The sequence below is a fragment of the Eschrichtius robustus genome, chromosome 14 (assembly GCF_028021215.1).
Source record: "Eschrichtius robustus isolate mEscRob2 chromosome 14, mEscRob2.pri, whole genome shotgun sequence".
Classification (NCBI taxonomy): Eukaryota; Metazoa; Chordata; class Mammalia; order Artiodactyla; family Eschrichtiidae; genus Eschrichtius; species Eschrichtius robustus.
In genome coordinates, this window is record NC_090837.1 from 35,959,076 (window position 1) to 35,980,449 (window position 21,374).

At 45.1% G+C, this 21,374-nt stretch overlaps 1 protein-coding gene across 4 annotated transcripts in view; it reads left to right on the forward strand.

The window, feature by feature from the left end:
* Positions 1 to 21,374, forward strand: part of LPIN2 (lipin 2) — an 81,634-nt gene that overhangs the window by 25,149 nt on the left and 35,111 nt on the right. For all 4 annotated transcript variants that reach the window (XR_011076180.1, XM_068562331.1, XM_068562330.1 and 1 more), the window contains one exon: positions 19,415 to 19,615. Coding sequence is in view for 3 of the 4 variants with exons in the window: in XM_068562330.1 (XP_068418431.1) it covers positions 19,415 to 19,615 (201 nt within the window). In the remaining variant the exon portion in view is untranslated. The remainder of the gene's footprint in view (positions 1 to 19,414; positions 19,616 to 21,374) is intronic.

Consider the following 21,374-nt stretch of genomic DNA (forward strand, 5'->3'; position numbering starts at 1 on the left):
GAGCTAGACATCGTTTGACTAGGAATGGAAGTCAGGGGCTACGGAGAGAGGTCATTTACTTTTGAAATTTCATTTTAATAGTACAGGGTATATGTATATATGGATTCCTGCGCATTTGTTGTAGAGGTCAGAAGGGAGAATGGTGAACACAGCTGGCTAAGAAATAGTTTAAAAGTTCATTTAGTGAGTAGCCCCAGCACACGCAAACCACTCCTCACAGGAAGACGTTTGCTTCCTGCTGCTGGTGTCTTCTAGAGCGAGGGCCGCGGGTGTTTGGGCTGCATTTTATGACACTTCTTTTTGTGTTAACATTAGAGCATTGAAGTTCCATGAGTCACCTCCCAGCTCCAAGAGAAACTTGGGTTTTCTGAATGGCTGGTGTTCAGGACACGGGATTTGCTATCTGCTTGATGAGCTCTGCTGATTGTGTAGGAGACTTTGTAACCTGGGTGTGGGTGGTGGGGGTAGATATCAGGGTCCAGGCCCTCAGTGACCCCGACGCTCCTTGCTGGTCATGCTGTGTGCGCACACCTGTTGGAACGTGAAAGTCTCCATCATAAAGGAGATGCTTTTATGTGTTTGGAATGCAAATGTAAAAATCTCATAATTTAAAAAACCATGAGGAAACTTCTGGGCTTTGTTAGAAATGGGGAATTTTTTTAAAAAAATCGTATTTCTATAATTTTTAAACAAATAAATATAATTCCTTTATTTGGCAAGGAAAAGGCCAAGTTATTTCATATTCAAATAACCTTGAAGTTCCAAAATAATCTGCTGGCCTTATTTTCCCCCACTTATTTTTAAATTACTTTGCGTTTTTCAAATTAGGGCAGAATGTACTACGGGAGTTCGTAGCCAAAGTTGTAATCCTAAGAAACGCTCCTAGAATCGAGTCTTTCTGTGGGTTAGAGCTGGAAGGGGCCCTGGAAGGCATCTGGCTGTTCTTAGTAGAGGTGAGAACCCCTGCACGGGGGTTAGGAGGACCTGTTCAGGCCGTCCTCGCTCCTCTGTGCTCTTTATCAAAGGGCCTGCTTGAGTCTAAAAAGCTCCCCTTTTTCAGAGAGAACTTTGTATGTTTATATTATTTACTGCACGATGCAGTAACATAAACAGAGGTGGAAGACAGCAAGTCACCCTGTAGGTGGGGCAGGTGCCTTATGCTGAGTTGGGTGCAGAAGTGGCCGCCCCCAGCTTGGTGCATCTGATATCACCCCCTGCTTCACGGAATCATGGAACCACACTGGTGAAGGGGTCCAAAACCAAATGCTTTCCTCTAGGTGGACAGTGGTCACAGCACTAATTAAATATTTAGTTGCACAGAATTTCATTTGCTCACAGAAATGTGGTGATGTTACCAGTCAGGCAGTTTGGGGGAGCACATTCTCCTAGAATCTTTGTTTTTACAACTTGATTGCCTGTTAATTATGGTATCTTAGATGAGCTCAGGAATTTGGGGGAGGGTAGCTTAGAGGCTGTGGCCAGAAGTATGTACAGGCTGTTTGGAAGTTATTTATTATCCATTTTTGTATTTATGCGCCATCTGTTTTCAGGAGAGACTTAGTGGTGGCCCACAGTTAAAAGCACACGCTGCTCTGCACTGCTGTGTGGTGCATGACTGAACCACCAGCTGAAAACAAAATTCTCTTCGTTCAGCAAATATTTATCGTGCCACACTGAATCCGCTAGGTGCTCACAGATCTTTTTGTTTGCAGTTACTAATACGTCTGAATTATTTGCTGCTCTGAGTTTGTGAGTAGCACAGCTGGACACATTTCCACCAGATGGTCGTGTGACGAGCACCTCATTTAGTTTGCCTGGATGCTCGGTCCTGGGAGCCGGGCCGTTGGCCCCGTGGACCTGGGTGAGCCCAGGACTGCAGGTCTGGGCCGGGGCCGCTTTGTGCATAGGATCGGAATTCCATCCCGTGTCTCTAGCTGTCTTGACCAGGTGTCGGTCCAGTCTAGAGGGATTGGACACATCTCCCTGAAAGGATCTGAATAAAAACGTTAACCTCGGGACTTCTTTGGTGGCGCAGTGGTTAAGAATCCGCCTGCCAATGCAGGGGAGACGGGTTCAAGCCCTCACCCTGGAAGACCCCACATGCCGGGGAGCAACTAAGCCCATGTGCCACAACTGCTGAGCCTGCGCTCTAGAGCCCGCGAGCCACAACTACTGAACCCACGCGCCTAGAGCCCGTGCTCCGCAACAAGAGAAGCCGCCACAATGAGAAGACTGAGCACCACAATGAAGAGTAGCCCCTGCTCACTGCAACTAGAGAAAGCCCGCACGCAGCAGCGAAGACCCAATGCAGCCAAAAATAAAATAAAACAAATAAATAAATAAATTTATATATTAAAAAACCCCATTAACCTCTCTCAGCAAAACTCTTATCGTTATATATAATTTGTGTTTTATATTCATATCTTAGGTATTAAATATTTAAAACCAACCCAGTTCTTCTGAAGAAAAGATTAGACACCATTTCTAGAGTCATTCTTGCATAGGTACTGTACATTATCTCATTGAAAGTAGGAAAAATGTTTGATACTTTTGCTGTTTTGCTGCTTGGTTTAAAAAATATGTATATCTTTTGTATTTGTCTCTTCTTTGAAGCCTTTTGCATAACCTAGAATCATCTTTGCTTAATTTAAGACATTTAGGAAGGGTATTTTTCAATGGGTGGAAATAACAATATGCTGATCTTATTTTGTTAGATATTGTTTCAACTCTGTGATGAAATCATCTCAGAATTGTGTGTGCCCTTGGTGTAGCATCTAGGCCTCAGCCCGGATCTGTGTGGAAAAGACCTTCGTCAGAAACGTGCCTGAAGCAGGTTCCGGGAAGGCTGGAGGGGAGCTATGTTATCTCTAGAGTGTCAGTCACTTGCTGAGATGCGGCTGAACTCCACTTGACCTGCACGTAGAGAGGCTGCATTCAGTCAGGTCAAGGGGCAGTAGCTGAGATTGTAAAAGCCCTTGATCGTCTTTGTTTTACGTTCTAACAAAGCATGAAGTCGTAAACCGTAACCGTAATAGACAGACACTCAGAAGATTGCAATTACGTTGGAAACGGCATTCCTTCAAGGGAAGCGGGGCAGGACAGGCACACCCCTGGGTTCTGTCCCTCCCCGAACGCTGACCCACTTGCCTGCGGTCATCAGACACAGCTTGACAAGCTGCCATTTGGGGTCACTTGTCCCTGTCACTTGGGGTGGTCTGGCCATCGGGATTTCTCAGGCCTTCTCGGTGATTCCTGAGCTGGACGGTCACCAGAGCCCCTGCTGAGCTTTAAATGTAAAATATAGATTTCCCAGACAGACAGAGTCAGAATTGAGGAGGCAGTGGAGCCCGGGAATTGTTTTGTCTTTAAAACTGCAGACTTTGTTCAGATTTTTCCTGCTAAAGGCCTTTTCTGTTTGAGGATCCAGCCCGGAGTTGGCGTTTAGTTGGTCACGTCTGTCGTCTTGCAGTCACTGACTGCCCCCAGTCTCCCGCTTTGTGACATTAACTGCTGAGGAGAGCGCTGCTCAGTGCCTCTGGAGCTCCCCTCAGCTGGAGGTTGTCTGTGGCGTCTCCTGATTAGATGGAGCTCGTGTGTTTGTGGCAGGAACAAACAGCACAGCTGTGATGTGCTCTTGTCAGTGAATCATGAGGGGTCCCTGGTGTTGGTTCTCTTGTTACTGTGGAGTTTCCCTACTTATCATTAAGGCGGCGTCTGCCAGATTTCTCTCCTGTGAAGTTACTTTTTCCTTTGGTAATGAGTTTATATCTTGGGGAAGATAATTTGAGAATATACAAATACCTTGTTTCTCTTCAAACTTTCATCCTCTATTTTTAACATCCTATGTCTGCCACAGGTACTGTAGTGTTCTAATAGTGGTCTTTTATTTCCCTCATTTGTTATTCATTGGAATTCATCTTTAAGAGAAATCTGTCCCTTCTCCCTACTTATTTTTTTGATTTATATCAGTGTGGCCTTAAGAATATTCTGTAGGTTATAATCTGTCATTATTTTGTTGCTCAGATTGTTCCGGGCACTCTTTCACATTGGCTTCTGTGTTCCTTTAAAATGCCCCTAATCCTTTGATTTTGAGCACAGGATTCCTACTTTCTGGCACCATGAGATGTCCCAGCCCTGGGACCTTTTACTGGAAGACGGTATTTATTTATTTATTTTTTAAATTTTTTTGGCCATGCCATGTGGCATGTGGGATCTTAGTTCCCCAACCAGGGACCGAACCCAGGCCCCCTACAGTGGGTGGAAGCGCGGAGTCTTAACCACTGGACCACCAGGGAAGTCCCTGGAGGATGGTATTTAGAAACTAGGATCTGGGCTCTAGGTGTGCATGCTGCTTCTAGTGTCCTTGATTCTCGATCGTGGCAGAGGGAGTAGGGATATTAAACACGTGTTCTAGCCCAGGTGTAAGCACGTCTGTACTTGTGCATCCGTCCATGGAGACTTCCGATGCCTGTCCAACACCACAGGGTTCATGTTAGCCTTCCTTCTAGGAAATTGTATTTTTAGAAGCTTCCCAGGTGTTGGGATTACTCAGACTTGGGGATACGAATCTGGACCCAAAGGCTCTTGTGGCTTTGAGTACTCACCACTGATGGACGGTCTCCGACTCGGTGAATTATCATTTTCCATTCTGGCTTAGTCGTCACTTCTTCTGACACTGAAAAGAATTATTTATTTATGTATTTATTTTTAAAATTCTATTTATTTATTTTTATATTTGGCTGTTTTGGGTCTTCGTTGCTGCGCGCGGGTTTTCTCTAGTTGCGTCCAGCGGGGGCTACTCTTCGTTGCGGTGCGCAGGCTTCTCATTGTGGTGGCTTCTCTTGTTGTGGAGCACAGGCTGTAGGCGCTTGGCTTCAGTAGTTGAAGCACACGGGCTCAGTAGTTGTGGCTCGCGGGCTCTAGAGCGCAGGCTCAGTAGTTGTGGCACACGGGCTTAGTTGCTCCATGGCATGCAGGATCTTCCCAGACCAGGGCTCGAACCCGTGTCCCCTGCATTGGCAGGCAGATTCTTAACCACTGTGCCACCAGGGAAGTCCTGAAAAGAATTTTTATGTCACTCTTAGCCCTTGTAACTAAGGGATCTCAGCCTCCTAGGAGTAAAAGTCCCCAGGTCTTTGTAGTGGAGTAGAAACCCATCCAGTTTCATGGCTAGCATTCTTACAAAACTTTGTCAGAGAAACTGAGCACACCTGAGGGAATGTCTAGTGGTTTGAATGCGGAGGAAGGCCATGTGTATATTAATAAACACACAGTCCATGCAAACAAGTGACACACCAGTTGCCCTAAATTTCACTAAAACCAAATTTATCTTAATCCTTGCTTTTCTTTTTGATAAGGCAGTATGCATTTTTTTTTTTTTTCTGAAGTGTAGCTTGCTTTCTAAAGCAGGTATTTTCTCTTATCAGACATCAAGAGGATAAACCCTTCAGCCTTGGTTGTTGAGGATGTTTGGTTTGTGAACTTTAGGCCTCCATGTGCTTGTTAGGTTAGCAGCTGTGAAGTTAGTTAAAGTAGTTGCAGTGAGTGGCCTTCAAATCCTACTGGCTCGTTCATCTGGCCTGTTTCTACCTGAACTTAACCAGGGTACCATGTGATGGAAGTGGAGAGCCTTTCAACCCAGGGAATTAACACATTGGGACAAGTTGAAAATTTGAACTTAATTTATCTGTGATATTAACTAAGGTTCTTTGAGGGCATGAGAGGGAGATGGATTAAGTTTAACACGTCTTTCTATAGACCTGCAAACTCCAAGAATATGTCCATTTGTTCCCATCTCACAGCTGTAATTTCAGTTGCAAAAGAGTCCTGATGTCAATTCCTGACTTCTAGGTCAGTGAGTAAATGGAAAGAACTTCAAATCAAGTCAGATGTTTCAAAGGAAATTGTATCCTACCAATGTCTGGACTAAAGTGATAGTCATCACTGAAAATACTACATATGGTTTATATAGAAACTTGCTAAGATTGTGTGCCTTTCTTGTGTGAAAGTGAGCCAATCAGATTTCCTGTTTTATTTTCAGTTGCTTATAGTTATCAGTGATCACCACCAAAATAGGTTAGCCACAAGTTCTTATCCAAGAAAGTTTAGGATGAGAACATGTTCCTTAAAACATACATTTATGATCATAACGTAATCACATCTTGAAGGCTACTCCTAATGAAAAGCTTTAACATTTTTCATGTGTGGTAGCATGCGGCAGAATCGTGGCCTTCTAAAAGCACTTATGAAATTCCTCCTCATTCGTAGCCCTGAAAATTACAAAAACTTGGCATTGGTGTGTTGAGGAGCTTGTGGCCAGGATACAGAAAGAGCCCGGGCATTTGAGGCAGACATATCTGAGCTTTTGTTTGTGCTTGTCACTGTGTAATCGTCTGACTCCTGGTATGTTGCCTGTTTTCTCTGAGCCCCAGTTTTCTTGCTTGTTCAATGCATCTAACATTACCTTACCTAACCATGATGATTCAATGAGATGAGGTGTGTACAGTGGCGTTTACCCCATCACTGCCCCACGGAAGAGTACTGAATTGTAGCTTAGGTTACATGTGGTTTCTCAAGGCTGCACATAGTTTCAAGTGTTAGGATGTGAGTAAATGAAGAGTTTGAATTGTCACCAGTGTAAGTGGACCTATTTTAAGAAACTCGCACATATGAAAATCCAAACTCATCAAACAGTTAAATTATTACCATTTTGTACAATGATTTAAGGAGGGATTTATCTTAATAGCAGTCTCCTCTGAGTGCACTGAAGACATCTTTAAAACAATACTACTCCTAAGTATTTACCCAAATGAAGTGAAATTATGTTCACACCAAAGCGTGTACACAGGTATTTTTAGTAGCTTCATTTGTAGTCTCCCCAAACTGGAAACAACCCAGGTGTCTATCGACTGGTGGATGGATAAACAAACTTTGGGACATCCATACAGGGGGATACTACTTAACAACACCAAGGAACAAATTGCTGATACCTGCAAGAATATTGGTTAATCTCAAATGCATGATGCTAAGTGAAAGAAGCCATATTCCAAAGGGTACGTACTCTGGCTCCATTGATAAGGCATTCTGGAAAAGGCAAGACTATCAGGACGGAGAACAGGTCAGTGGTTGGCTTGGGATGAGGAAAAAGGATAGACTACAAAAGGGCATAGGGGCATTTGGGGCGGCAGTCTAGTTACGTGTCTTGATTATCTTGATTATGGTGATTACGTGGTTACGTGGTTGCATGGTTAAAACTATGAAAGGGTTAATTTTACTCCATGTAAAGTACACCTCATTTTTTAAAATCTGTCTTGAATAGTTCAAGGTACAGCTATTTGAAATCTTAAAATTGCATTTCGTAGCAGAGTTTGCATGAACATTTAGCTAGTTTTTATGTGCTGATAGGTACAACCATTACACAAAGGTTGACTAATGTCTTTCATGATTAATTATAAACAGAGTCTTAAACTCAGCACATTTCTTAATGATTTTACTTCCACGTTTCTCTCTAGTTTCTGGTGAGGTTAAACGTTCCCTGTAACATTCTGATCTGTCACCTCAGGTACAGGTAGATTAGAACTGGGCATATTTTACACCATGACAAGAAGAGATAAGAACTAAATTGCCAAAAGCTTGTTACTCTGCAGTTTGGGAACTGAAGGGAAAAGCAGTGAAGAGTAATGCAGGGATGAGAACCGTTGAGTTTCATAGAGCTGCGGGGTTTGGAGCAGATTTGGTCATGGGAGTGATGTGAGGGTTGAGGAAAGTCCTTGGGGCCTCCTCCTCGTGTGCTGCTTGCCACACATTTTATTATGTGTAGTGACGTCTAAAGGTAGGCGTCAGATTGAGCATTTAGCTCCACTTGCTCTGTTACAATTGTGTTGAAGAAAATGAATGTCCAGGTACATTGCTGAGCTTTAGGAAAATGAAACTATTACGACCAGCCATTTACTGTGAAGGCTGTGCCTTGTGGTGTTGGGCGTTTTCCTGTAAGTAGACTGGCTGGTAGAAAACGATGACCTAAGTGTGTCCTGTGTCATCTGTTTTTCGTGACCGTCTTGCCCCGGCCCCTGACTTCCCCCCAGGCCCGGGCTCGTCCGCCACAGTGGCTGCGGGCTGCTCGGTGCTCTGCACAGCAACCTGCACGGCTGTCCTTTGTTCTCACAGGGATATTTTTAGATTTACCCATCGGAGGCGGGTGTTATTCTTAACTGTCACCCACGTAGACTAGATTTATGCAGGGTTTATTTGTGAGATCTTCAGTAGCATCTGGAGAAAAGCATTAAGTTCTGAATATCTGAGCATTGATTTTGGAACATTGGGTTGGCCTCTACTGCTGGCATTTTTAAAAAACATACACGTATGTTACATACATATACGTTTAAAAATACATACACACACACAGTCTCTTCATCTGCCTCTGATTTCTCTCGTTAGGTTACAGGGCAGCACATAGTGTGTGTTCCTCCTTCTCCTTGCTGTTCTGTTCACCAGACCTCGCGTTCATCACTCCATCCATTCCTTGATCCAAAAATGCTCCTTAAGGACTTCCTCCTGCAAGGCACCGTGCCAGGCTCTGGGGTGACGGTGAAGCGGCGTTACTTCTCCTTCCTTGGTCAGAACCGAGGGTCCGCAGGTGGGATGGACAGTGACCACGTGGGCCATGCTGTGCGGGGAGGGCGGGCACCCTGGACCCACCCAGCCCTGCGCCACCTCCTGCTTTCTTCCTGACCGTCCTTGCCCATCTCTTTCTGACCTTCTTGTCCATTGTGCTCTGGGTGTTCACAGTCTGTTGTGGACAGGCTTTATTTGTTCCCATCTCCTTCTCATCCAAGAAGGCTGAAACATCCTTGCCCCTCGAATAAAATATTAGATCAACAGCCAAAGTAGTTGATGGATGGAGAAGAAAACTGGTGTTGGATTTTGAAGGGTTGTCTTGAAAGTTATTGGGCCGGGGACTATGGTGGAGGGCAGGGAATTGATGGTTTTTGAAGATGAAATAGGTGACACTTACGTTCTTCCTTTAGTTATATCTGTCGTAAAGCTGGAGCAAATAGTTGATAAAACGTAGGCCTCCCCTCAGGAAAGAACATATATTGCTGTGGTGGCAAAGTGTCTTCCCCATGTTGAACATTACTCAGCCTGAGATAATCGTTCATCTACTTTGTAGATAGTGTGGTGAGCTCATAGAGAAGTGAGCCCAGTGAGCAGAAATCTGTGCTTCCAAACTTCCTTAAAGAAAATGTGTTGTGACATTCAAAATCTGAATTTATCAACGGACCAGCCTTGACAGCTTAGCTTAAGGCAGCTTCATGTCCTTTCGTTTAAAAAAAAAATACCATGAGTTGTTCAGTAGAAGGCTTTCACTGGGTTACACTTGGGAAATTTTCTTGCTGAGTGTCCCAGGGTGTTTTCTGGGGGGAGTGTGATAGAGGGCTCAGGGTGGCTTTTTCAAGTCAGAATCAGTGCCGGCCTGTCTGTATTTAAGTGCTTTGTGGACAGACATCAGAATTGGACTCTGAACAAGCCAAGCAAGCAAAGAAGACTGTGACTCTTCCTCATTCAGAGAGGAGGGCTGTGGGCATCGATGTCATGAGCTGGTGGGCCCTCCGGGTCACCACTCAGGCGGCTCGGCCCCGCCGGTTGCTGGTGGCATTGGCTCTCTGTACACACTTCAGTGTCTGTTAAGCCCCGTTTGGGTCAGATGTCTCCCCACCCCATCAGCCAGCTGATGCCAAGGCTTGAATCCCCTATTACAAGATGAGAGAGGAAATCATTGTGATCCAGGAGCCCTGTTTTATTACCTTCTGAGCTAACCACTGCATCATGTATCTGTTAAATTCCAAAGCAGGAATATATTTTTAAAATTTTTTACTGGAGTATAATTGATTTACAGTGTTGTGTTAGTTTCAGGTATACAGCAAAGTGAATCAGTTATACATATACATCTATCCACTCTTTTTTTTTCTTTAGATTGTTTTCCCACATAGGCCACTAGAGAGTATTGAGTAGAGTTCCCTGTGCTGTACAGCAGGTCCTTATTAGTGATCTGTTTTATATATCGTAGTGTGTATAGGTCAATCCCAATCTCCCAGCTTATCCCTCTCCCCCCTTATCCCCTGGTAACCGTAAGTTTGTTTTCTACATTTGTGACTCTACCTCTCAAAACAGGCATGTTGATCAGAAATTCTCTCTTCTGACATATCCTGAAGGCTGATGTTGAGTAGTGTACCGGGTTGTGATTAGGGAACGAACACCTAGGAAAGCAGTCTGCCCAGGCCTGAATTTTTATTTATTTATTTATTTATTTATTTATGGCTGTGTTGGGTCTTCATTTCTGTGCGAGGGCTTTCTCTGGTTGCGGCGAGCGGGGGCCACTCTTCATCGCGGTGCGCGGGCCTCTCACTATCGCGGCCTCTCTTGTTGCGGCGCACAGGCTCCAGACGCGCAGGCTCAGTAATTGTGGCTCACGGGCCCAGCTGCTCCGCGGCATGTGGGATCCTCCCAGACCAGGGCTCGAACCCGTGTCCCCTGCATTGGCAGGCAGATTCTCAACCACTGCGCCACCAGGGAAGCCCCAGGCCTGAATTTTTATACATGATTTTTGACAGAACCACTGCTGCTAGTCCTAGACTTCAAGTCTTATAAAATGATCAGGTCAGCTGTTTGTTCATTAAAATGTATAAAATTCACAGTCTGTTAAGTTTGGATCCAACCTCGAGGTAACATGTATGCCTTTAGGCAACAGTACAGACTTCAGCCCCCAACAGCTTGGTTTTTTCAACAAGCCTAATCGGGATTGGGAGGAGAAAGCTGCTGCAGTAGAGACCGGAGGTCCATCAGAGTCATGGTAATGGTAGGGCCCCACTTCCAGTTTTTATGTCTGCATTGGAGCTTAGGAACCTGTATTCTTATCCACCAAAACTTGATTCTGTTGCCAACGGTCCAAGGACCACTCTTTGAGAAGTACTGACCTACAGTGTGGCCCCTGCCAGCTTTCTTCACTTAGCAGGGGGAAACGAGGTTGGTAGACATAAACCGGTCCCCGACTGCCTCATATGGTGGAGGTGATGGGGTTGCTTCTCTTTAGAAAAACAGCTGACAGGTTAGTTACCTACAGGGAACTAACTAGAACCCTCAGTCCTCCAAAGAACACCTCGCCCTCACTAAATCTCAGTCCCTCCAGAAGGAATCTTCCGAGTCCAGATGCCAGCTCAGGAAGAGTTCCAGAACTCCCGTCTTCCCAGCACCCAAGGTTTTAAGCCTTTGCTGAGTCCTTTTTACGAGCGTGATTTTGGAAGCAGCAAGAATAGGCATGGAATTTTATCAGAGGGGCTCTTTTACATGGAGCTCTGCTTCCCTAATCTGGCTCATCTTCATAATTATTAAACTTTTTTTAAAATTCAAGAAAATTTGCATTTTTAAAAACTGTTCAGGATGATTTTCATGTACGAAAAATTTTGAACCAGTATAGTAAGTAAAACTCTTGAAGTTCAACCTTACTGGGAAGTTCCCCACCAAATCTGCCCTTTTTGCTTCCCTAAGTTGATTTCTTCACCGGTTGAAACAATATTTGCTGAATCCCAGCTAGGTGCCAGATGTGTTCCTAGCTCCGCCTAGAACTTGTGGCTTGATCCTGCCCGTGCTCTCCCTTCCCTCACGTCTGTCCTGGGTCGGTCACAGGTCCTGCTGCCTCAGTCCCCTCTGTGCCTCTGCTGCTCTTGGAGCTGTGCTGCCTCTTGCTGGAATTGGTTGTAAGAGCTTCCGAGGTGGCCTCTGCCTCTGGCCTCCTCTTCCCCAGTTTGTCCTCCCCACCCCCTTGCCCATCGTGCCACTGCCTGCCCCTGGCTGGTTGCCCTGATGCCCTGAGGGTGAGTCCAAGGCCTTGCTGTCATCTCACCCTTGCCTCAGGCTCCGTGAACCCTGCCCGGTCCCTGTCCTCCAGGAACCTCCTTTGTTTGGCCTGATAAACCCTGCCATTTTCGCCCCTAGAACAAACATAAATATGTTCTGCTTCCTGAAGCCTTTCTTGACTCTCCCGTGCAGGTTTTTTTCTCCCTTTGTCTGGTCTTCCTGAGTCACCAAAATAGCGTGATCACAAGGTATTATGTAAATTAAGACAGTATTTATGCCTCTTTCTCTTGTTAGACCCAGGACTTCTGAGGGAAAGAGGACAGAGTTTTATATCGTAGGGACTTACTGTGGTGCCTGGCAAGAAGCAGGTACTCAGTTTTGCTTGACTCTTAACGAAAATCGTCCCAGACACAGCCTGGGATGATGGCTGTTTTGATAGGTGGATTACATGTCCTCTGTTGTGTTTTCCTTGAAGGAGTCGCGCAGTCCTGTGTGATTGTTTCTAAATTCAGTCTGCAGAGGTATTCCTTTGAGGGGCCTTTCCTGGGTAAGGCTTTCACAGCCCTCCTTTTCCATCTCGACAGGAAGGCCATATGGAGAACTCGGTGTGTGCAGGCAGTTTGCCGGGGGACCCTGGGTGTGGGTCTGTGGACTCGCGCATGGGGCCTGGTGGTCTGGGGATGGCGGAGCCCCCTGCCCTGCGGGGCCCTGACCCCGTGCTCTGGACAGGACACTGGGGGCAGTGCATGTGGGTGCACGGCCGGCGGCGTTCCTCATGGACCTGGGGCTCCAGAAGGTCCAAGGGGCTCACGGACTGTCTGTGGGGCCCTGAGCCTAAGGGCCTCTCCTCGTTGAGGGCGAGGGCCATTCCTGGTGCTGCTGTTTCCTGTTCTGATTTTATAAAGCAAGAATTAAAGGCAGCTACTGTAAAATAAGAAAAACTAAACACATTGGCATTCTGCTCTGATGGCAAAAGAGAAAACAAAACGGAGAGGTGTTGCCTTGAGTCTCAGGCGGGAACCTGTCCCCAGGGCGTCTCCTGGGCCCTGGGAGGGGTCTTGACTTGAGTTAAGCCCCCGGGGGACAGGCAAGTCCCCTGCGCCCCTGCCCTCCCAGGGAGGGAAGTGACTGCAGATCTTGTGGTGGGTGGGGGGATGCGGGGAGGCAGGCATGTGAAAGGAGACTCCCTTTGAAGGTCAAGTGAGGTATGTTTGAGAAAGTTCGTGAAAGATAAGTGCTACTCAAATGCAGAATGTAAGCTTGGTTGCCTGGAGCATAGGTGGGAGCCAGATGGTGCCAGGTCACGCTGTGCTAGTGTTTGTTTCCTGAAGTTTCTAGAAGGTTCTGTTCCCTCATGGCACATTCCTCACATCAGAAGGTTGGAATGTTGAGGGCAAGTTCTTTGATAAAAGCTGTTCTTCTCTGTCCCTCGTGATCTCCCAGGACGTCCACTTTGCGGGGGTCCAACAGCGGGCTGGTGGCCAACCCCGCAGGGAGGCAGGAGGGCGGGTGTGGCTTTTTTGGACCCTGTAATCACTTCACATTTGTGTGGCCAAGTAGCATTACGTGAAAATAATGCTCCTGTTGCTGAAAGCAGCAAGATATCTGGGGGCTTCGTCAAGGCTTTTATCATCATTGCTTAGAACATTTCTGTCACTTAGAGATGCAGTTAAGGACATAGGCTCCAGTATCAGACTTGAGTTTGAATATCGGCTTTACCACTAAGTGCAGCGACCTTGGACAATTCTGAGCCTCCCTTCCCTCCTGTAAGTGGGAATATTGATACCAAAGTCCTGGGTGGTTCTGAAGATTACATGAGATAATGTACAGGTTAGCACAGCACTTGACGTGTGATGGACGTGTAACAGCTGTAGTTGTGTTTGTTAGTGGTAGTAACTAGTAGTACCAGCTAACTAGTAGTACCCAGCATTAAGAAGGTAAACTTAAAACTTACGAAACAGCATCTGAAGCCTGTGCTCCGCAACAAGAGAGGCCGCGATAGTGAGAGGCCCTCGCACCGCGATGAAGAGTGGTCCCCACTTGCCGCAACTGGAGAAAGCCCTCGCACAGAAACAAAGACCCAACAGAGCCATTAAAAAAAACAAAACAAAAAACTTACAAAACAGACTTTGGTTATATATAAGCGTAGTTAACAATGTATCCATTTTTGTATTGATAACAATTTAGAAATCGTAATATTTTAATAGCTACCTATGTCTCTGTGGTTACTCTTCCCTAATAAAAGTGATTTTTGATTGAACATAATCACCTTTAGTTTGGGGGCAGTTTTTATCAGAGGGGTGTTTGTATTTGAACCCACTTACTGATGCATTCCATATATAAATCTGTACTGCATATCATGATGATTGACTTTAGTTTCTCTGATGCTCAGGAAAAGCTGCTAAGCAAATCTTTAAACCTTTGGTAAATAATTGAATCTTGAAAGCTGCCCATTTATTCCAGATACTAGTGTATGTTAACTTTAAAATGTTTGATAAGAAAAGTCTGATAGTGGGCACCACTGAATTTCATGCATGAAGGACTATTTGGTCTATTGAATTTTGTGTGTGAAGGGCCATTTGGCCTCTATGAAGTATTTTAGTCGGTTACTGTCTACTGATTCTTTCCATTTTCAGTTTAGCGATCCGTAATTGCCTCCCTGTCTTGGGAGCTCTCAAGAGGTTAGCCGGCTCGTGTGCATTGTGCTCTCAGCATGTAAGCCTGGCCCCAGACACACACTGTGCCCTGAGTGGATTGGGCATTGGTCAGGCCTGTCTGTGCCATAGTGTCTAGTTTGGGATCTTCCATTTAAAGGAAGTCAGTTCTCTAGTTTGTCATAAAAGTGAAAGTAAACCCAGTCATTTCAGCTATTTTAAGGACTAAGAACGCTTAGCTCAGAACAGATGAGACCCAGTTGGGTTGTACAGTAAACTCTTTGGTGTGTGGTGGTGTCCTTTAGAAGAGGGTGGTGCATATGCAGTGGGATTTCTGGTGGACATAGTAACCAGGGCTGTCTGTCTGGTATTGGGATAAGCCTCCTCATGACAGGGGTGAGTCTCTGTCTACTGGAAGTATCCCAGAATTGAAAAGCGGTATAGCATATGATGCTTAAGAAGATACTTGTTTTTGGCAGCTCAGGCTGCTATAACAAAATACCACAGACTGGGTGGTTTAAACAACAAGGATTTATTTCTCACGGTTTTGGAGGTGGGGAAGACCAAGATCAAGGTACTGGCCAATTCAGTTCCCAGTGAGGGCCCTCTCCCTGGCTTGCAGACAGCTGCCTTCTCACTGTGTCCCCACGTGGTGAGGACCATGCTCTTGTCTCCCCCTCTCTTTATTAAGGGCATCGATCCCATCATGCGGCCCCACCCTCATGATCTTGTCTAAGCCTAATTACCTCCCAAACGTCCCACCTCCAAATACTGTCACACTGGGGGTTAGGGCTTCAACATAGGAATTGGGGGGGCGGGTACACACTCAGTCCATAACAATACTTAACCTTTCCAAGCCTCAGTTTCATTATCTTAAACATATACCTGTAACCACCTATAAAGTGGTCCTGAGATGATAATGCATGTATAAGCTTGAGAATTTGGTACATAGTGAGGTCTCAAAAAATTGTGACGATTGTTAACTTTACCGTATTTCAGAGATGTGATAAAAGCGTTTTTGGTATTTGTTGAAAGACAGGACTGGATAAGTTTTTCCAGTTCTGAGAATCAGTTAATGCATTTTAATATTTTCCTTTGTGCCTTTGAGCCTGGGGACAGGGGTGCTGCTCTGTGGACATCCTTCAGGCACACGTCGCTCCTTCTGTGTGCGCATCTTTACATTAGTTGCTGTCTTTGTCTTGTCTTTGAATTTTCATGTGTCTTCTGTCACTCTGTTCTTGAATTCATTTCCCCCTCTTTTTTTTTTCTCATCATTCACTCATCATAAAACGTGACGAATAGTTTACGATGTATGTTATTTTGCTGTATTTTTAAATCTTTATTTCAAAAGCCAGTGTCTTCAGTGGGGGTGTCCCCCACATGTGAGTGGATTACTTCATCTGTCTTTTCTGCCCCTGTTCAGAGTCCAGCTTCCCTAGGTGCTGACGGGGACAGACTGGTGTCAGGGGCCTGACTTTTTTTTCACTGGGCTCTGTCGTGGCTCCTGCTGGGCTGGGCGTGTAGAAGTAAAGAGTTAGGTGCAAGGTTTGGCTTAAAGAGGAAGCTGTTTACCCAGCTCTTTCCCCAGCCTGGATGGGGTGCCCCTCGTCCCCCCTGTGGAGGCACCAGGCCTCCCATTACTTTGTTTTCCCAGCCTTCGTGATATGAACAGGGTTGTTTTATATCTGCTGAGAGAAAACCAGTGATTTGACAGCCTGTGTTTTTCTACATTTAGTAACTGGCATTTACACAATAGACTTTCTTGTATAGCGGCACATCCTTTGACCGTGGTAATTAAAATCATCTCGAATAGATGTAGTTACACTTAATTATGGATTCTGTCCTCTAGTTGATGTAAGCTTATGACACATTTAGTTTATAAGACTGTTGTTTATGGCTGAATGTAGATGCTTAAGTTATCATTTTTCAGTTTCTTTTAAGAAAAGGCCTATATAATTTGTTATGAATTTTTTTTTAGATTTGTAACAAAACTCATTTTTAAATTGCTGCCATCATCAGTCAAGCATAATACAAAGATTGATTACGTGGGTGCTGTTTGCCATGACAGGCAAAAAGGGTGTTGTGAACACGTTACTTACAGAATATGAAAATTCTGATGGACTGTTCTAGGTTGCTGAAAAATACTAGAAGAGAGTGAAAAGATGAACTACTTAGGACTAAATTTCATTTCACTTCTGTTTTTGGAGACATTCTTAACATATAAAAATTGTACACCGTGACCCCAAAAATAAGGAACAAAAAGATGTATATTCCCTTTTCCTCTAAGTTAGTTGTAGTGCTCTTTTATAAAACAAAATTTAATTAAATTTTCTGCATCATTAGCCATTAGGTAAATGCAAATTAAAACCAGTATCACTACATACCTGTCATCATGGCTATAATAAAAAATAGTGACAATGCCAAGTGCTGGCAGGGATGCAGAGACACTGCATCTCTCAGACATTGCTGGTCGGAGTGGAGAATGGTACAGCAACTCTGGTGGCAGTGTCTTTAAAAACTAAGCATGCGATTCCCATTCAGCCCAGCAGTCACATTCCTGGGCATTTTACCCTAGTCAACTGAAAACTTATTTTCACACAAAAACCTGTACACGAATGCTTATAGCAGTTTTCTTTGTGATAGCCAAAAAATCTGAAATAGCTCAACTGTTCCTCAATAAGTGAATGGTTAAACTATGGTATATCCACACCATGAAATACTAGGCATCAATAAAGGGGAACAAACTGTTGATACATGCACCAACCTGGATGAATCCCCATAGAAATATGAGTGGGAAGAGGCAGTCCCAAAAGGTTAGATACTGTGTGCTTCCATTTATATAACTTCCTTAAAAATGGCAGATATCTCAGAAATGAAGAACAGATTAGTAGTTGCCAGGGATTAAGGGGGGAGGGCAGACAGAAGGCAAGTAGGTGTGTGTGACTGTAAAAGGCCAATAGGGCAGATCTTTGTGACGATGGAAATGTTCTGAATCTTAACTGAATCAGTGTTGATACCCAATTGTGATACTGCACTAGAATTTTGCCAGATGTTACCATTGGGGGAAACTGGGCAAAGTATACATGGGATCTCTTCGTATTATTAGTTACAACTACGTGTATGTGAATCCACAATTATCACAATACAAGATTAATTTTTAGAATATGAGATGTAATACGAATATTCTGATAAAACACTACCGCACGTGTTTCTTTTTTATTCTCTTTTGTTGGTGGTTCGTTTGACCATTCATTCCATGAATATTTAAGAAATCATTATTGAGCGCTTGATATGTGCTTGATTTGGCCTTCCTCTAGAGTTCAAATCAATTATTGTAGACCTGAAATCATACCAACTTGTAACTGTTTTAGAATTTACCTCATAAAGGACGCCCGCCGCTGTATTCTGCTGTTTATTGGTAAGTTTTGCAGCTGGTTTACATCCTCAAAGCCAGCTTCTTCTGTAGGTGCATTTTGGAGCCTTGGTAGCATTAGCTTTAAAATATTCAAAACGTTTTCTGGGATAAAGTTATTGTGGCTCTGCTCCATGGCATTAAACTGATGGGCCTTGATTACTGTGTACAGGAGCAGGAAATCCGGGCACTGCCCATGGGTGCTGGCTCTCCTGTGGAGAGCGGTGGGTTTTTCTGCAGCAGGGGTGCTGGCAGGCCCCTGGTTGTCCCGTGGATGGCGTTCTTCTAGCTCAGCTTTGGACTTACCTGACAGCATGGAATGTGCTCTCGGGACTTTCCTGAGCATGTAACTTTGAACTCCAGGCAGCTGAAAGGCTTTTGATCTGGGTTTAGAGACAGCTGTGCTTATGGTGAATACCCTGCAGAATAGGCTGTCGGGCCTCTGGTTGGGTGGAAGTCGGCTTCCAGATGAGCAGAGCTGTGGAGGGCCTCTGGTTCCGTCTGCATCCCTCTTGTCCTCAGGAGAATGAGTTTGGCTCAGTTGTGCCTTAACACTCTGCCAGGAGAGCCAGTGTCTAATGAGTGCACTGCGGTCGTATGGATAACTGGGAATAAAATCTGACAGCCTTAGGACTAAAGTGTGGCTGTTTTTTTCCTAACGAATGAAGAGTTGGGGGCCCAGCCCCCCATCCTGTGGCCAGATGAAGCGTGTGGTGGCCCTGCACCCCGGTCGGGTACCCTTGCCGCCTTTTTGACCCTTTCTGGAGGACCCTTTACAGTCTGTCGATCCTGATTTGAATAGGTCCAAGATTAAAACCCTTTTCTGTGCTTTGAACTTTGTGGGACATGAATATATGTTCTAGTGAGTTGTGTTGAAGCACTGACGGGATTTTCCCTCAAAGTACTGTTATAAATTGGTTAGACCCAGCCTAGCTCACCAGTTTGTTTGTTTAATCTAGCGTGTCTCTGAACCATAGTCGATTAATCCCGTAGAAAACCCATCTCTCACTTACCTTCCAACTGGAACAGCGTGATTTCCGGTTCCTCTTGGGAGTGATTTTCAGTCACTTCTCTGCTTAGCTGCTTGGTCGGAGTGGATGCACTTTCCCCAGGTCCCAAGTTGTCTTGGGCAGGAGGGCCGTGTGGCAGTCGGGGCTCTTTGGGGATCTCTGTGGGTTCTGAACTTTGGGGGGAACGCCCAGTGGCAGCAGGCTCGATCCACGATGCCGGAAAGGGAAAGGGGACTTCTGCATGCCCGGCTGGGCTGCCTGTCAGCAGCAAGGCGGATGGACAGTGTGGGGCTGCCCACGCGTGGAAGTGTGTAGCGGCCGCATTAGCCTGAGACGCAGGGGCTCAGCGTCTGCAGGGCTAATCATAGTCTGGGGTACGTACGAGCCATGTAGTTTTAGGCCCTGCGGTTTTTTCTCTGTCGCTGTCATTAGACCCACGAACTCAGCGTTAACATCTCATCTGCTTTTTTTCTTGTCTGTTATAGTCTCAAACCATGAATTATGTGGGGCAGCTGGCCGGGCAGGTGATTGTCACTGTGAAGGAGCTCTACAAGGGCATTAACCAGGCCACGCTGTCCGGCTGCATCGACGTCGTGGTGGTGCGGCAGCAGGACGGCTCCTACCAGTGCTCACCCTTCCACGTGCGCTTCGGGAAGCTGGGCGTCCTGCGCTCCAAAGAGAAAGTGGTGAGTGCGGGCGCGTCCTGTCCTCCAGGAGGAGGAGAGGCCAGGGGGCAGAGTAAATCGTTCCTGTGAGCTCTCGGGACCTGTGTGTGTGTTTCTGTTTTGAAAACCTATATGCTTTTGAAAACAGTGGTATGGGAAGTCCGTCTTCTGTACTGTTTTTGAAGTTGCTTTTAAATTCAAAAAGCCCTACTACAGGAAGTCTAGGGGGAAAAAGAGGTGAACATCATCTTAATAATCCTATGTGTTGCAACTCAGAAAATCAAAACAGAAACTAGAATTATAAATGGGGAAATCAGGTGTATTTAGAAAAAGTTCCTTTACCTTTTACAGCACTTTAAAATATTTAATGTAATGCCTTCAGACCAGTTGTGACTGGAATAGATTGGCATGCTCAAGAGTACGTTTGTTTAAATGAAATACATTAATGCCAAGTTTGTGCATTTATTTTGACAAAGCTGTAAAATCTTACTTGTAATCTAAAGTTTATTGTAAATACCAGGACTTTTTCCAAATCTGACTGAAATGAAAATCCACAGGCTTTTATTTTAGGGAAGATTCTTTCAGAAAGAAGGTATTTGTGTTGGTTTTCCTTTTTCTGTTTTTTTTTATATCCTCTTTCCTTCAGGTTATGGAGCACTTGGAAAGTCTGTTAGTATATCTGATCTGACATCAATCATGTTAGAAAAAGCTGAGCTAACAGTAAACTTCGCAGGTACATAGTAGTATTTTTCTTTCTACTCCTGTCCCACAGTATCTACTTAAACAGCATAAGGAGATTTTGTCAGGATTTTCAAGCGCAATGAAAGAATCCACACCATTTTGTAGCACAGAAGTATGTGTTAGAGGACCATTGTCCTAAGTTGAAAACATCTGTTTTCAGATTTCGGCTAATAACATAGCTGATCCTATTCTTTTTTTTTTTTTGTGGCTGCGTTGGGTCTTCGTTGCTGTGCGCGCGCTTTCTCTAGTTGCAGCGAGCGGGGGCTACTCTTCGTTGCAGTGCGCAGGCTTCTCATTGCGGTGGCTTCTCTTGTTGCAGAGCACAGGCTCTAGGTGCGTGAGCTTCAGTAGTTGTAGCGCACAGGCTCAGTAGTTGTGGCGCACGGGCTTAGTTGCTCCGCAGCATGTGGGATCTTCCCAGACCAGGGCTCGAACCTGTGTCCCCTGCATTGGCAGGCGGATTCTTAACCACCGGGCCACCAGGGAAGTCCCTGATCTTATTCTTTAAAATAGAAATTTCCCTCTAGTTTAATTGAACTTATGTTATTTTGAAAGTGGCTGGAGAGCCATGTTTCAGGGTGGCAGGGCTTGTGTGGTCCGGCCTCTGTTCAGAGTCACTCTTTGGAAACCAAAAGCAGTGGTGATGTACTGAGTGATTTGGAAACTTTCCATTGCAAAACAGTGTTTAGCCACAGTTTAGCTTCTCCAGAATTTTTTTTTTCTTCTGGTAACACTAACCTGTAGTATTTTCAGACTGTATCTGCTTTGGAAGCATCAGCAACAAACTGTTTATGCACTGAAATTTCCCATTAATTGTGCCAGGATCTATTTGTAAAATGGCTTACAAGCCTTTCCCACCACCACCGCGCCCCACCCCCCCCACCCCCCCCCGCCGCCCCTTTCCCATCTATGATCTGGGTTTTTGATTAGCAGATTGGATAAGTCTTCTGGCCTTCAAACTGGAACCCGCGGGCTGATGTATATAAGCATTTGCGCATCTGTAAATGGGACTGGGCAGATAAGAGCTCTCTTTCTGCAT